This window comes from Silurus aristotelis (assembly GCF_946808225.1).
Source record: "Silurus aristotelis genome assembly, chromosome: 12".
Lineage (NCBI taxonomy): Eukaryota > Metazoa > Chordata > Actinopteri > Siluriformes > Siluridae > Silurus > Silurus aristotelis.
In genome coordinates this window covers 15,117,341-15,134,789 of record NC_139585.1, presented here as the reverse complement: position 1 = coordinate 15,134,789, position 17,449 = coordinate 15,117,341, and the positions used below count along the sequence as shown (strand labels likewise).

Below are 17,449 nucleotides of genomic sequence, written 5' to 3'. Positions count from 1 at the left end.
GAACCGTCCAAAGGTGCTCACACCTTATCTGCTCCTTTAGACTTCATTATGTTCATGTGTCAAAGTTCAGCTGAGCTGCTCGTGCCAAAGAGGTGAGATAATGATGCAGAGAGAGTAAAAGTGTGAAAGTGTGAGAAAGGTCATGCTGTGTCATGGCTGACTGTAGCTGAAACGTGATAATGATGTTAGATGAGAGCTGTTCTAGTTTAGGTGCTGCTCTCTTGTTAGCAGCTCTTTCTGAGTCTGCTGACTACTATTCTTGGTAAAGATGTAAATTGTGTGCTGAATTATCGAACACCAGGCTGTGAGCCACCTGTGCAATGCATCCCACTTCTTTTGCATGATTAGGTTTTGAGTTCATGTTAACATATCTAAAGAAATAAACGAGTTATACAAAAATTGCATTAGTAAAATTTGAACAACATCTCAATTCTCAAGATGTTACAGTAACATTTTAGCATCAAGTACAGTGACTTTTCTGATATAAGCTATCAGAATGTTTTTTTTTTAAGTCCAGTAAACCAGAGTTAAATGGGTGACAGGAGACTATAGATGGTGAGTTTATTCCTGAACTCTCAAATATAAAATCTGGATTAAATGTCAGCTCGACCTTCAAAAACACACAAACATATTTCAGTTTGCTTTAGGAAAATAGGTGTACACTTTAAACATAAATGCACACTTAATATATTATATAAAGTTTATTGTTTTATTGAAACACAGGACAATATGTTTATGTTCATACATTTTTTAATCAGGAGGCAGATAGCAGGCATGGTTCAAAGGTCACTTGTGTGCTTTCAGCTATTTTATTGGACCTGTGCACGTTTTCTTCAGTCTTGCTGTGTTTCTTGCTGCTTATGGAAGAAGCTCTTTCTGTCGGATTTAGTTTGTAGCATCATTACCTGAGCAAGAACGCAGACTCCTGCAGGACACACAGGTACTAAATTTAGCATAGAGCTAAAATACAGAATATAATATAAATAAAACACAGAAGACCTATGCAAAAGGCATAGGAAATATGATAATACTATCTTTGGAATTTTACCATAATATTGTAATATATATTCATTGTGGGGCTTGGGTAATGATTATGGTGCTGTTTTCTCCCAGCAATTTTACCATACCATTCATAGACACTCATAAATAATTAACAAATATTGGGCATGCTGGAATATGTGGAAATTCTGAAATCCCCTCTGAATCTCTGAAATTCTTGTTTTACTCAGTGCTTCCCAATCCTGCTCCTAGGCTAATCATGCATTATACATATGAGGTGTTTTTATTCAACCCAATATTTCTTCCACTATTCATGAGTTTACATTGGGTTAGTAGACAAATAATATAATATGCATTTCTTACAGCTCTTGGGAATAGATCTGCTTTTGTTAAGTCTGTACTACTTAGCACATTGTTCTAGGTATTGTTAATTGTGTTTATTGGATATTTGTTTGTTAGCTTATAATGAGGTTCAGCAATGGCTTGCCTTAAATTGGAAGAACGTGGCAACCAGACTGTTACTGGCACCAAGATTAGGGATCACCTCACTTGTCTTATTTGGCTTCTTTTTATTGGCACCCTGGGTCCAGTTTACTTCAATGGAGACCTGCTCTTTATATACTTGGTTAGGTTTTTTGGGTCTTCAGAACAATTACTCTTGGTTCTGCTACAGTCTAAAGTTTAAGGTTGAATGTGCTCTTGTGGTTGCAGCAATGTTTACTATTATGAATTTTCCATTGCTAACAATTTATTGGGCTCTGTCTATATGTTATGTCTCTTGTCTGATATTTTAGTCTTACAAACATTTCAGCACATTGGGCAAAAATTTAAATTTAAAATAAGCAAACAGTAAATCCGTAGTTTAAGTAAATTATAAGTGAATAATTTAGATGGGCATCCTTGTTTTTTTACCTTTGATGGTTACAGATAACATATTTAACCTTCTTTTCATGATTATATAAATAAATTATCTATATTAATTAATGTAATAGGCACTATTGTTAACTATGTTAATTTATAATTATGTTATTTTGCTTAATGCATTATGTTTAGTTGTTACAATAATTTATTCAATAACTACACTGAAATGATTGTTATTTAATACAGAATTTTCTGTTCTGACAGAATGGAGTTTTTATTTGAGTTTCTCTTCTCTCCATTGCCCACCTCTGCACTGGTGTTCTTGTTTGGGCTCGGTGTAGTTGCTTTGACTTATCTCAACACCAGGCCCAAGCCTCTGCGGGCACCTGTCGATCTGAATAGACAGACAGTGGGAACTGCGGTGAGAATATTGGACCAGAACTGTACAGAAGAGTTCAAAATTTGATATGCTGTATATTATAACAGAAGAGAGATTTACTTACTGATACTGGGAATTGAAATACTTTTTTAAAAATAATGTAACTTCTTATTTAGATATTTAATGCTATAATACAACCTACTGATTTGTAGGGTGGAGCCAGGAAAAATGCAATTCTAAAAGATGACAACTTAATATCCTATTTATACGAAGATGCCAAGACTCTATATGAGGTTTTCCAAAGGGGACTACATGCTTCAGGTAAAATGCCTCCGGTAATTAGAATAAAGTGTTTAGATGTAATACAAATGCACTGGACACTCTGGGCATTTGTCTCACACTGGTCTTAAATCTTTTTTTTTTATATCCATACAGGAAATGGACCTTGCTTGGGGTACAGAAAGCCTAGGAAGCCATACCAATGGCTAAAATACAAACAGGTACTTATTTTGGCAATATATGGTAGTTAAAGTTCATTATTAAGAGAAAGGGATTAATATGTAAAAGTATATGAATTTCATTGTTTTTTTTGTTCCTGCAGGTTTCAGAAAGGGCTGAGTATTTGGGCTCTGGACTGCTCCACAAAGGCCTGGAGCCCTCACCAAAATCATTCATTGGCATCTTTGCTCAAAACCGACCAGAGGTGATAAAACAACTACAACAGCTTTAACTGACTCATCATTCTATAATTACTTTTTTACATTTACATTTAAATTAATATATCTGTCTATGTATCTCCTATCTATCTCTTATCATATCATATTTAACTTTTTTATCTGTATCTATGCTATCATAAAGATTAGCATTTCAACACTTTTTTTGTAAACTAAGGCGAAAAAGATTCATAAACACAATGCAGCTCCTTCTGACCTTTTCTATACTTCTCCATCAACATTCTCAAAGCAAATAATGTGTCTGTGGTGCTCTTCCTCGGCAAGAAACCATACTGTTGCTCACAGATGGTCACCTCTTCACTTAGCCTGGCTTCCACTACTCTTTCCCATAACTTCATGGTGTGACTGATCAACTTAATTTCCCTGTAGTTACTGCAGGTCTGCACATCTTCCCTATTCTTGAAAGGCCGGTACCAGCACACTCCTTTTCCATTTCTCAGGCATCTTCTCACCTTCCAAAATCCTGTTAAACAATCTTGTTTAAAAACTCCACTGCCATCTCTCCTAAACATCTCCATGCTTCTACCGTTATGTCATCTGGTCCAACCGACTTTCCACTCTTCATCCTCCTAATTGCTGCTCTCACTTCCTCCTTACTAACCCTATCCACTACCTGCTTCACCATCTCCACTCCAACCTTCTCTCTCTCTCATTTTCCTCGTTCATCAGCTGCTCAAAATATTCCCTCCATCTTCTCAACACACTCTCCTCACTAGTCAACACATTTCCATCTCCATCCTTTATTGCTCTAACTTGCAGCACATCCTTCCCAGCTCGGCCCCTATGCCTGGCCAATCGGTACAAATCCTTTTCTTCTTCCTTAGTGTCCAACTTCTCATACAGCTCCTCATATGCCTTTTCCTTGGCTTTCGCCACATCCCTCTTTACCTGCTGCCTCATCTCCTTGTACTCCTGCCTACTTTTCTCATCATTCTGTCCATCCAAATTCTGTTTTGCCAACCTATTTCTTCTTATGCTGTCCTGCACTTCCTCATTCCACCACCACGTCTCTTTGTCTTCCTTTTTATTTCCAGATGTCACACCAAGTACCTTTCTAGCTGCCTCCCTCATCACTTCTGCAGTAGTTGCCCAATCATCCAGCACCTCTTCACCACCACCAAGCCCCTGTCTGACCTCTTCCCTGAACCTCACACTATAGTCTTCCTCCTTCAGTTTCCACCATCTTATTCTTCTTTCAGTCCTCACTCTCCTCCTCTTGTTCTTTACCTCCAATACCATTCTACAGACCACCATCCAATGTCTAGCCACACTGTCCCCTGCCAACACCTTACAGTCTCCAATCTTCTTTAGGTTGACGCTTCTACATGGAACATAGTCCACCTGTGTGCACCTTCCTCCGCTCTTATTCGTCACCCTATGATCATCCTTCTTCCTAAAATAAGTGTTCACCACTGACATTTCCATCCTTTTAGCAAAATCTTCCACCATCTGCCCTTCCACATTCCTCTCCTTTAAGCCATACTTATATATCACCTCCTCATCACCACTGTTACCTTCACCTACATGCCCATTTAAACCTGACCCAATCAGCAGTCTTTTATTCCTAGGAACACCATCTACCACTTAATCTAACTCACTCCAGAATTTTTCCTTCTCCTCCATTTCACAACCCACTTGTGGAGCATAAGCACTGATGACATTTATCATCACGCCTTTAACTTCCAGCTTCACATTCATCAGAAACTTTCTTCACCTCCCCTATACTCTTACTAAACTCTTCCTTAAGAATCACCCCTACACCATTTCTCTTTCCATCCACATCATGAAAGAACAGTTTAAACCCACCTCCAATGTTCCTGGCCTTACTCCCTTTCCACTTGGTCTCCTGAACACACAACATATCTACTTTTCTCCTCTCCATCATATCAGCTACCTCTCTCCCTTTACCAGTCACAGTACCAACATTTAAAGTACCAAACCGAACCTCCACTCTCCTACACTTCTCCTTTCCCTGCCTTTTCTCGTCTTCCTCCTCTCTTTCTCCTCCTTCAGCCAACAGTAATAGTGCCGGTCCCAATTTTTCCCGGGACCGGCACTAAGAGTGCACTGGCTTGTGCAACCCTAATGGCTGGTTTGTTTAAATCAAAACACACAAACAAACAAACAAAAACAAACAAACAAAGTCTTTTTTGTCTATTTTTTTTATTATTCTTACACAAATAAAACAACTGAATTTGTTTACTTTATTTCTCCAGTAAGACATTATCTTACCTTTCATGTTTCAAAACGTTGTTAATCTACTTATGTCTCATATTTTACATCTTTACTGACTAAATTAAATATATTTATAGTTCATAGGCTTACATTAACTGTACAGTGGAAAGTTACAATGTGACTTTTTGTGGGAATTGCCCACATACAACAGATGCAATAGATAAATGCTAGAGCACATTTGAAAAAACCAGATCTGTGTCAGATGGAAGTCAATTCACAGTTTTGTAGACTGATCAATATCTGCTTCTTGTACACAGTGGATTATCTCTGAGCTGGCCTGCTATACTTATTCCATGGTGGCAGTTCCTCTGTATGACACGTTGGGTCCTGAGGCACTTGTCTTCATTATTAACAGAGGTAATTATACCTGCTTACCACTCAGCTTCATTAGAGGTGTTCACTAGCACAGGTAAAACCTAACTGGGGTCTCTAGACCTTTAATGAAGCAATGAGATTGGAATGATTCAAGATTAAAGATTAAATTTTTCACATATAGGTCAACTTTAAATCTTATATCAATCTTATATTATGCTGTTATATAAACAGAAACATGTTAGTATTTGGATACTTATGTATATTTATACTGAAATTCATACCAGACTATACCCACATTTTTTTATTCAAACTGGAATTTGGAAGATCCTAATTACGACCTATTTTATATCCTTTGCAGCCAAAATATCTACAGTACTTTGTGACAAGCAGGACAAAGTGGAGACTCTTCTAGCTAACTGTGAAAAAAGTCTTACCCCTGTGCTCAAAACCATTATTGTTATGGATGCATTTGATGCTGCTCTAACAGAAAGAGCATCCAAGTGTGCAGTGGAAATACTGAGTCTAAAGGACATGGAGGTAATCTAAAAAAACTTATTAATGTGGTGCTGTTATTTCAACATTTTCAAAGCAGTTACTCACAAATGACTTTAAAATATATTTTTGTACTTTAGGCTCTGGGAAAAGATAATCTTCGAAAGCCAATTGTAAGTTATTTGGTTGACTTCTATGTCTTTGTAAGCATTATAAAAGAAAAATGTGAGTATAATTTTGTTCATTTTCTATCTCTAGCCACCAAAGCCAGAAGACTTGAGTATTATATGTTTTACCAGTGGAACTACTGGTGGGTATACATCTTTACCTAGGATGACACCATAACATATCACAGACTATATATAGCCTATATATCTGTTTTGCTTAAAATGTTGGTGCTACGACATTTTTAACTGCACTTCAGCACATACAGCTGCAATACCGTTAATGCTTCTTTTCTTTTTCAGGTGATCCAAAGGGAGCCATGTTAACCCATGAAAATGTAGTGGCAGATGCTGCTAGCTTTGTTAAAAGCTTTGAGGTATTGTATATCACTATCAATAGGAAGAGGGTCATTGTTTTTTGTTGTCAGTGAAATTGGTCTGTGAGAGTTTTCTTTATTAATAAATGTTTTTTATTAATATTTACTCTAGAGTGCCTTTACACCACTGTCCACTGATGTGCTGATATCATTCCTGCCACTGGCTCACATGTTTGAGAGAGTTGTTCAGGTAAAGGTTTCAGTATGCTTAGTGGAATATTTGATGACTTTGTTATATGAATTTCTATTTGTTAGGCACATAGTGACAAACTAGTAAATCTTCCATACTGATCTTATCTTATCTTTGTTACGTTTTGTGTATATCTGCTAGACAGTGCTGTATGGTGTGGGTGGAAGGGTAGGTTTCTTCCAAGGAGATGTCAGACTGCTTCCTGATGACATGAAAACCCTAAAGCCCACAGTTTTCCCTGTTGTACCACGTCTTCTTAATCGTGTATATGACAAGGTATTGAAAGTTTCTTTTTGTCCTCCACCTTTCTCACATATTAGTGAAATGTTCTTTGCATGATGCTCGATGATATAAACACTGGATCTAGCCTAGTTAAAGACCCTCAAATGCGCTTTATCCTATACACAGACTTTCATTGTCAAGCTGACCTTCTCTTCATTCTTTCAGATTCAAAGTGGGGCCCAGACTCCATTCAAGAAATGGCTCCTGAACTTCGCCATTGAAAGGAAACATGCAGAGGTGAAGCGGGGCATCATCAGAAACAACAGCATATGGGACAAGCTCATCTTTCACAAAGTTCAGGTATCCCTTTCAGGCATAAAAATACATCTGGTTTCTTTGACAGCACTGATGGAATCATTCTAAGTGAAGAAAGTTTGCTTTCCAACACTGGTGAAGAAGGTATTGAAATGGTAATGAAACTAGCCTGTGATTATGATCTTGAATGCTTGTATGTGTCCCTGGCCCCAGGAGTCTCTTGGGGGATGTGTGCGAGTGATGGTGACAGGTGCTGCTCCCATTTCACCTGCTGTACTCAGCTTCCTCAGAGCATGCCTCGGTTGCCAGGTGAACAGAAAAAATCTCACCATAATTCATGCAAACATTCAACAAACCTGTTACCAAGTTTAAACTACATACTAACCTTTGTTTCATTGTATGTTTTATTAATTACTATGAAACATATTAACTGCAGTAAAACTAATAGAAGGTGATGTGTATCTTTAAATGGTAGAATTATAATTCACAGACTTCAATTGATCTGGAAAGTTTGAGGGGTTAATTAAATGTAAATGTGTCTACATACAAACTACAGTACTTTCACTCAGTAGTGGTCATGGTGTCTGTTGTTGTGGATAAGGGTAACATAGGACATCTGTGTATGCTTACTTATCTCAGTGACCCAAAGCTGACCTGTGTCTCTGACCTGATTTCCAGATATTTGAGGCATATGGCCAAACTGAGTGCACAGCAGGCTGCACCATCTCTCTGCCTGGGGACTGGACTGCTGGTATGTTTCCATAGTAAAATCAATTGATTTTACAGCAACAAATACATGCTTGAGGCTAATCAATTCCAAAATGAACTGTAGTACGAGTTTATAATTTAAAATGCTTTCGGGTTAAGGACATGTTGGAGTACCCGTTCCATGTAATGTGGTCAAACTAGTAGATGTTGAAGAAATGAACTATTTCGCATCTAATGGTGAAGGAGAGGTAATATGAACATCTTCTCTTCAACATGAAAGTCTATAATAGTTAGTCCTTATTCTCTATCAATAATAGTTGTTTGCATTCTAGGTGTGTATAAAAGGAAAGAATGTCTTCTGTGGGTATTTGGATGATCCAGAGAAGACAGCTGAGGCCCTTGACCAAGATGGATGGTTACATACTGGAGACATTGGCAAATGGCTTCCGGTGGGATTCCTTTCTTAATGCTAAATTCTTAAACCCATCCAGTATATGGAATACTTTGTTATTCTCCAAACCAATGTGTGTTGATTTGGTTCAAGTGAGTTAGTAACCTGTAGGCTTGTTTATACCAATTTCTATGTGGTCTTTAGTAGCTTTCTTCAAAATGTCATCCTGTACATATTTAACTGTCATGTAGTAACATTGTGATTTTGCACAATTTACTAGAGTGGAGTCTTGAAGATTATTGACAGGAAGAAAAACATTTTCAAACTGGCACAAGGCGAGTACATTGCTCCTGAAAAGATTGAGAACGTTTACATTCGCTGTGGATCAGTTGCTCAAGTATTTGTTCATGGGGACAGTTTGCAAGTAAGCTGCACCTATTCTATTTAATCTATAGAAATAAATAATTCTACATGAACATTTGGAGAGTTCAAAATATTACATATGCTGTATTTCTTTCTATTTTTAGTCCTGTTTAATAGCCATTGTGGTGCCAGATGCTGAGGTACTACTAGGTTTGGCTGAGAAGCTTGGAGTTAAGGGATCATTGGAAGAACTTTGTAAAAACCAGGTTTGATACCCTGTTCAATTGAAAAAAATATAGCATGTGCTATTCAATACACTTACTACTATTAGATGACAAATAGATTTTTGTCAATCGTTAAAAAACAGTATACCTGAGGTAGCAGAGTCAAAATTTGTTTAATTGGAAAGTAGACAAAAAAAGACTTTGTTTGTTTGCTTCTTGGCCTTAAGCTGTTATCTAAAACACAAAGTCCAAGATAATCAGTGAAGATATAAACTACATATAAATATATACAAGTAATACACTATTATTTAGCATTTTAGTTCAATACTTCTTGATACAGGCAGTTCACTGCTAGTTAAATACGTGACATACTATCACTGTGTTGTGTCAGCTACAAGCTAAATCATTTAATTAGAATAATTAATGTAAGTCACACCCACATGATTGTGAAACACTTAGGAATGTTGCAAATATATTACCTTTCAACCTCTGTAGAAAAGACATTTGTAAGTTTGTACTACTGTCTCATTTCTAATGGGGTCTGTACCAAAAGGCATGCAAAGCAAAGTTTATAGCTATATACAGCATATAAAAGTACTTTTTTTTTTTTTTTTTCATTTTATCATTCAGAAGACAAATCTAATTTATGGGTTCTCATCAAAAAATAAACCATTCTCACCCAGCTACATAGTTAATCACCATTGTTTTTATTCATTTACAGCAAATTAAGAAGGCTATACTTGTTGACCTTGTAAAGCTGGGACGTGAAGCAGGGCTCAAATCCTTTGAACAAGTAAGTCTTGGTACAAACTTGGTAGGTGTACTTTTCATTAAGACGTCACAATATTACGTTACATAAATATACACAAAAGAAACTTGTGTTGCTGTTTTCTATCGCTAAGGTAAAAGACCTGCATCTCCACCCTGAGCAGTTCACCATAGAGAATGGTCTGCTTACTCCAACACTTAAGGCTAAAAGAGGTGACCTCAGCAAGTTCTTCAAACATGAGATTGAAAATCTTTACGCTCAACTACAGTGATCACCAGAAAAGGCCAGATGTAAAAAGCTCCTGTGACCTACAAAGCAACTCAGAGAACCAAAGGAATGTAGACCGTAAAGCTTAGTAGTACACAAGGTGTAGATATACAGCATTGTTTTTTCGTATTTGTAATTAAACATTTTTTTTTTCTTTTTTTTTTTTTTTTTAGAAGTGTCAAGTCAACTTGACTATGGTCAATTAAGCCCTATCTTCTGCACAAATGTACATATTGATGGAATAGCCCATTTTCATTTCATTTCATCTATACACAGTGCTACTGTAGTATATTTGAGATTGACATAGGCAATAATTTCAGTACAGCCGACCAAAGCACAGTTGTAATGGGAGTCAAAGTTGTTGAATTTTGTCAATTAACATGAAAAATACATTTATACTCTATAATGCAAACACAAATGTCTGCCTAACAGTCTAAAGACATATTTAAAGACATGTATGGGATATCTGAATATTTATTATACAATAATATCTGAATAATTTATTATAGAAAGTTACTATAAAAATATAGTTTGAACCAACTTTATAAAACTGCAGCAATATGTACTTTTTATTGTTGTTGACAATTGACAGAAATCACAAATTACTTTCTGAAAAAGATTTCTCATCTTCTAAAGGATGTTGATTATAATTTTGTAGTTTCATTTACAGGAGTTTTTGACACAAACAAAAAAGAAATTAATAAGTCATTAACAATAATGGAAAATAGAAATTCATTGACTGCCCCAACAACCGCCCTTTTAATACACTTTTATCACAAGTGTGTTTTATTTAACTATTTTTTTTTCTTGTGTCTCAGTTGTTGTTTGTTTCACTACAGTTGAAATAGACAATGATTAAACTGGAATGCTGAATCCTTTCATTTAATGCTATGTACATTTGAAAAAGCACTGAAAAACAGAATTACTGAGTAAATAATTACCATTTTTGTTTTATATGTATTATAAAAACAAAAAACAAAAACTAGATCATACAATAAAGAGCAGAAATGTTTACTTATCCACTGTAAGGTTCACATCGATCTTACAAAAATAATAAAAAATAAAATTACCATTTTTTTCTGTACAAACAGTATTTGCATGACTAAAACCTTGATACAGCTGGCAAAGGCATTGCATAAACGGCTTGAACATCAAAAAGAGAGAAAGAAAGAGAGAGAGCGAGAGAGAGAGAGCGAGAGAGCGAGAGAGAGAGAGAGAGAGAGACACACACACACAAAGGAAACAATATATATATATAAAGTAAACATTTGCTCAGTTCCTAATATTGACTGCTTTTAAGCCAGAGTTCATCACTTAAGGAACAATTTGCTCTGAGCTTCATGTCATTTTGATTCTCTTTGGAAATATTAAGAAGGGACACATGTTCATTTGACAAAGCAGAATTTTCTGGTTTGGACATGTAGACAGTTGAAATCATTTAAATGATTTAGTAATCAGACATCTCTGGATCAGTCAGGAACAGAAGTACAGCAGAATTCAGTGCATGTAGTTGTTTTGTTTTATCATCAGTACATTTTTACGAGTTCTCTTCTATATATAGTCGTCTCCATTCTTTAAAGGTTGCTCATTACAGTCTAAATAAACGAATCTTCGATTGCCGATTTTTAAGGGAATTAAAGATTTGTAAAGAACTCTACAAACAGGTGGTCTTCCATTCTATTTGGTAAAACGATCATATTAAACATCCACACATCCCTTGAGGAATTATTATTTCTTTGCTTAGAGTGTACAGGTCTAACAGAAAAGCACAACCCACTTGTCTTACTTGTCTTTCTTTTCTTCACATGCTGGTGTGTTATTCGCTGAGTCATAGTGGCACTTTTCCACACAGCGACGTGGAAACCATCCTCTAACACGGAGACCAACTAACTCAGTAGAGAGAGAAAACAAATAAGAAATAGCATTTTTAAGAATGCCTACATTTAAAAAATACTTATGAAATGCACAGATTGCAACATTTTATTTATTTATTTTTTATTGTGACATTAGTATACCTTTGGTCTTTTCCTCATCCAAAACTTTGTCCCCGTACATCCACCACCTGGATAATAAAACATCAATTCTCATTCATTCATTCACCATTTATTCATTCAGCATTAAGCAAACTTGGAGGACTCACTTGGTTCCTCTTGTGGCGAAGATGGTTTCACCTTTAGCAAGTTTGATCCTTGGTTCTTCAGAGCAAGGCGACCTGAAGAACGTGTTTATTCCCTTCCCTAGTGGACACCAAGCTCCGTTGTAGTCTTCCACAACTCTGTACTGCACCTACAGAATACAGAACCCAGTTTTAGACATCTTTTTGTCAATGTTGCCATCTTGTGTCAAACACACGTCATGACAAATACTTACGCTTCTCACACGCTTGTCAGCTTTCTGCTTCAGTTGCTCGATCTGAAAAAAGGCAGGCGATACAAATACAACGATCTCACTTGATCTGGAGAGTAAATAACGTGTGATGATTTTAAAACTTATAGTGAGGACCTACGGTTAGTGTGTGCTGGTGGCATTTGTCATTTACGGGCCATTCAACTCCATCTCCCTCTGGTGTACCAGACCATGTGAACACCTGCTTAAAGTTCTTCCAGCGACTTCCCAGATCATATGGGAAGATGAACTCCTCTTCTGTTTGGTAGTACTGGATTCTGTCTTTGGCCTGAGGGAAATATTTGAGGCTTTTAAGTTGAATTTGGATATTTCTAATTCGACTTTTCATAATTAGGAATGAAATAAAATAATGTCCAATTCAATTTCTTGACACAAAGCAACAATAAACTATTGTTGTAGCAGAGACTCAAGGCTTTACTAATAAATTCTATATGAGTGGTTGCAAGACCCTGCAACCGCTTTGCTGGACAAAAGAAAAAGAAATGTCCTTTACCCAAGTGGTCCCCAACCCCAGGGCCTCGGACCGGCACCGCTCCGTGGGTCAATTGGTACCGGGCCGCACAGAAAAAATAAATAACTTACATTATTTTCGTTTGATTTATTATCTGATTCTGAACAATGTTTTATTTTGGAAAATTACCGGATTCTCTCCGCCACATCTGTCTATGACTCACTCTTAATGCATGTCAAGATGCCTCGGTCACATGTCTCACCTACATCTTCTACCTTCTTAAAGGGGCTGTTCCGGCCGGTAACACATAATACATTACCGCTAAATTTAAACCCCCAAGCTAGCAAAATGAACAAAAAAACAACACAGTGGATTCACGTTTATTATAATATTAAGAAAATACCAGTTTTTATGCCGTTGTATCAATTTATTTTGTTGTATTTATCCGCCACACCTTAAAGGCTGGTCCGTGAAAATATTGTCCGACATTAAACCAGTCTGTGGTGCAAAAAAGGTTGGGGACCACTGCTTTACACAACAAGACTTTTTTAATATACAGCATATTGATTAAATACAGCATATCTAAATTAAAAAAAAACTAAGACACTACACAGACATGATTAATTGGAATACAATCAACCAACACTGAATATTGAGAGCACATTACAGAAAACATTCTGCAGACGAAGCAAGAGTATAAAGATAGCAACAGGATACTGCCAGAAACAGAAGTAATGTATGTGTTTAAAAGATTTGGGTTGCACCAGATTTAAGAAGTATCACACTTACCTTCTCCTCGATCCATACTTCAATTGAGGTTTTGTTTCGCAGAATCACCTTCATCTGTAAATGAAAAAGCCATTCATTATCAAGCACTTGCAATTCCATTCCGTGACATTTCTTTATCGTCATAGTGTAGGGGTTGACTGGTGAATTGTAGTACATGTTTTGGTAAACTCGTTTATGCAAGCATTTGACACGTTGGTGGATAAAGGCCAAATAAACTAATATGCTGTACCTGAATAAAAAACAGCATGCCAACTGCAATGGTAGTGCCTAATGCCAGTCCAAGAGCAAAGAGATTGGCTGCAAAAGCCGATATGCTGAAAGGCATTATGGGATGTTGGACACGCCGTGGGGCACTCATGTCTATCTTCACCGAGCTCCAACCAAAAGAGATCTGCAGTAGAAGCACAACAGTTACGCACAATCGTTCTTCAGAAGATACATGTTTAATGTAAACATTATATTGCATTAAAAACCTATACAGTTTATATAACATCTAAGCAGGAATAAATCTTATTAATCATAGTAATTTATTTGCCAGAGCCCAACAAATGGACTTATGGATGTACTGACCCGGTCATTTAACTGAGAGTACATTGTCATGATAAAGATAAGAGCAGCGTGGATACAACCCAGTGGGGCGAGGAGGAGGAAAGTGGTGAAGTAGGCATGATTCTGATGTCCACAGCAGTTGTTGATCCAGGGACAGTGGTGATCCATCTTCATCACACACCTGGAAAAGAAGATCAGGCAGCTAAATAGAAAACATTTTTTAACCATGCTGTGAAAAAACTCAGGCATCTCAAAGCCAGAACTAAACACTACATTCATCTAAGATGCTGCGATTATATTTAGTAGTTACACATGCGCATACACACAAATGCTACCTGTTACACTTTCTGCAGTGGTGAGATCTCGGAGCTTTATAACCTTCACACACTCTACAGAACTGTAAGTACATAGTGTCTCGCTGATTTTCCTGTTAGAGAGAAGACACAGCATGACCAACATGCAGCTATGTTACACAGAGTTAATCAGATTAGAGAAGAAAACAAGAATTATGGTTAACAAAAGAAGTCCGAAAATATGTTCTGTGTTTACCGGTTTCCACTCTAAAGGAATATATCCAGGACCCACAAACATGGCATTGAAATAGTTGTAGAGAATGAGGACAGTCCAGTTGATGAGGATAATGAAGTTAATGCTGCCGCTTGTAGTGTCCAAGGGCCAATACCAGATAATAGAGTCCAGTATGGCCATGGACGAACACACAGCAATGACAGTAAGTGCAATGATCGGACCCCAGTGACAGAGCCTCCTAACTTCGTGGAGGTTTTCAAACACAATAAAGGCAGATATAATGTTCATTTTGTACAGCAGATATAGTTTTTCAGCTTTTGAAAGTTCTTAAAAATTGCAAATTTGTTAGTAATGTTTCTCTGTCATAAAATGATTTGACCAAGTAGAGGATAAAATGGATGTTTTCTGTCTCCTCCAAAACATCCAGCGATCAGTTGGGTCATGGGTTACAGCAGCCGTCTGTGTGGTAGAATCACTAGCTCTCCTCCTGTGTGGCATCCTTTCTCTCAAACCAGCCTGCTGCTTAACTTTCAAGCTGGAAACATGTCACCCATCTAAGTATATGAGTGAAGGAGGGAAATAGAGAAAAGATGGGTCTGTTGATTACTCTGGCATGGGATGAAAACTTAAAATGTTATGCAATATGCAACAGTCGGCTATATCAGGGTATTTGTTGTACTGCAGCCAGGAAACTGACTACTACACTGGTGACTACTACAAAGACTGCATACTAATGCATTTTTTTTTCATTTAGCAGACTGGTATTTTCCTCTGTGAATCATAAAATGTTACACAGCGACACGTTTTATTGCTTGCAAATCAGTATATTCAACATTAATTGTATAATTTAAGGCGGATGCGCATTATAGAACACGTCTTAACTCTACATCTAGAATCAGTCATTCATTTTGATTTCTAGGTAAACACCAATATAGCAAGCAAGCTAGCGATCACAGTTCCTGACATTCAAAACCCGATACATATCTGCCCATTAACGACAAGGTGAATGATTTAATATGCACAAGATAAATAAGTAATTACGTCTTAAATATATTTCCCTTTGCATGAACAGCTAGTAATCACTCACAACAAGCGGTTACACTCCCACACGTCAATGTTACTCAGTTCCGCATTCTCTCGGCCGCAGTCAGAGCGGTGCGCCACTCATGTCTTCCGTGTAGACAAAGACGGAAATGTGACTTACGAGACAAAACTTATGAATACTTCTAATACTTGTTTTTTTTTGTCCCATTTCAAAACAACGTCAGCTCTATATGATTAAACTACTACGTTCCTACGCAAAATTAAACACTAAAACCAATGTAAAACGTGTGTGTGTGTGCGCGCGCATGAGTATGTGTTTTCGCCGGACGATAATTTAAGTGACACTGGGAAGTGACGGCAACGTCAATAACAACATTTGATACAACCAGTGTAAAGGTTCGCGACATCCGTCTGAGACCATTTAAATTCACCATTTACAACAATGTCTTCGGATTTCGAAACGTACGAGCAGGAGTTCAGTACTCTCACCGCGGACATTACGAACAAAATTGGAAGAATACCCAAACTTGGTGGAGGTGAGTGTTGTCTTCAAAAAGAACACCAGCCGGACCAGGTTAGCTAGTTAGCTTGCTGTAATGCTAGCGAGCTGGAAACATTCCAAGCCGCAAAGCCGGTATACAGTTGCTATGGAGTCGCTCCGATGTGAGCTGTCTGCTGGTTCTCGCTAGCAGGTTTAAAATAAAACCATGAAACACACTGCATTGTTTCAGAGCTAACGACGAGCCTGCTTTATCAAGTAACCAATGTGTCTTATTACATATACATAGTGTATAATGTTAGTGTATGTCCCATAGTGTATAATGTTTCCTGGTGGGATTTTACTTTTCATATATGTGGTTTTATATTTTCTTGTTTTTTTCCTGTGGTTGCCATATTGCTTTATCCTTTATATCAACACATGCAGTCTTCACAGGTGAAATGTAGGTCTCATTCCAACATTAGACATTCAAAACTATTAATTATTTAAACAATCCATCTAACAGGGCAAACAATAGCAACACCTACTAAGCAACTGAGAAACACCTGTCAGTCACATGTTCCAACATTGTAGCTCATTTAAAAATGGTAGAGTTCGAGCTGAATGTTTCCGGTTGTTAACACATCTGGATTCCGATCTGTTGCTGAATTTTCCTGTTTTGATTCCAAACCCAAATGTGTTCATTGTATACCATAAAGCAAAGAAATGGCGTTCTTCCAATACTTTCCGATGGCAATGACCCCAGGTGAAAAAGTCAGTCTTATAGCAGGAGACAAGAGAAAAGGGCAGCATTGTAGTGGAAAGATATTAAAGTAAGGTGAACTATACAATTATACAAATCTACAAAACTGTGTGTGTGTGTGTGTGTGTGTGTGTGTGTGTGTGTGTGTGTGTACACAAAGATTACACAAGTGAAGACAACATGCAGTTTTTATTTCAGAAAAAGAACATCATACCAACAGTAAAATATGGTGTTGGTGGTAGTGTGATGGTCTGGGGCTGTTTTGCTGCTTTAGGACCTGGAAGACTTGCTGTGATAAATGGAACCATGAATTCTGCTGTTTACCAAAAAATCCTGAAGGAGAATGTCTGGCCATCTGTTTGTGACCTCAAGCTAAAGCAAACTTGGGTTCTACAGCAGGACAATGATACAAAACACACCAGCAAGTCCACCTCTG

The 17,449-nt window shown here is 37.2% G+C and overlaps 3 protein-coding genes across 7 annotated transcripts in view; 2 read left to right on the top strand and 1 right to left on the bottom strand.

Moving 5' to 3' along the window:
- Positions 1-811: 811 nt before the first annotated feature.
- acsl5 (acyl-CoA synthetase long chain family member 5) lies at positions 812-10,988 on the top strand. Its single transcript, XM_083555991.1, has 21 exons — positions 812-940; positions 2,125-2,281; positions 2,452-2,560; positions 2,675-2,739; positions 2,841-2,942; positions 5,466-5,565; positions 5,882-6,060; positions 6,156-6,188; positions 6,274-6,325; positions 6,483-6,556; positions 6,669-6,746; positions 6,888-7,022; positions 7,194-7,328; positions 7,497-7,592; positions 7,962-8,034; positions 8,151-8,239; positions 8,324-8,440; positions 8,663-8,806; positions 8,910-9,011; positions 9,691-9,762; positions 9,872-10,988. The coding sequence occupies exons 2-21, from the start codon at positions 2,126-2,128 to the stop codon at positions 10,007-10,009; spliced, it is 2,049 nt and encodes a 682-aa protein (XP_083412117.1). The 5' UTR covers positions 812-940; position 2,125; the 3' UTR covers positions 10,010-10,988.
- zdhhc6 (zDHHC palmitoyltransferase 6) lies at positions 10,547-16,118 on the bottom strand. Of its 2 annotated transcripts, none has more exons than XM_083555992.1 (11): positions 15,816-16,118; positions 14,750-15,282; positions 14,536-14,627; positions 14,222-14,381; positions 13,881-14,042; positions 13,652-13,705; positions 12,512-12,679; positions 12,376-12,417; positions 12,146-12,291; positions 12,021-12,067; positions 10,547-11,891 (listed from the first exon to the last, which is right to left on the bottom strand). In XM_083555992.1, exons 2-11 carry the CDS (start codon positions 15,014-15,016, stop codon positions 11,788-11,790), a joined length of 1,242 nt encoding a protein of 413 aa, XP_083412118.1. In that variant the 5' UTR covers positions 15,017-15,282; positions 15,816-16,118; the 3' UTR covers positions 10,547-11,787. The 2 variants fall into 2 exon arrangements, with proteins under 2 accessions (XP_083412118.1, XP_083412119.1); XM_083555993.1 differs by having other exon boundaries at positions 15,770-15,880.
- The window catches only part of vti1a (vesicle transport through interaction with t-SNAREs 1A), a 105,757-nt gene continuing 104,418 nt past the window's right edge, over positions 16,111-17,449 (top strand). For 2 of the 4 annotated variants that reach the window (XM_083555994.1, XM_083555996.1), the window contains exon 1: positions 16,111-16,308. In XM_083555994.1, the coding sequence (XP_083412120.1) occupies positions 16,215-16,308 (94 nt within the window). In that variant the 5' untranslated portion in view covers positions 16,111-16,214. The remainder of the gene's footprint in view (positions 16,309-17,449) is intronic. The other 2 variants (XM_083555995.1, XM_083555997.1) reach the window with 1 other exon arrangement.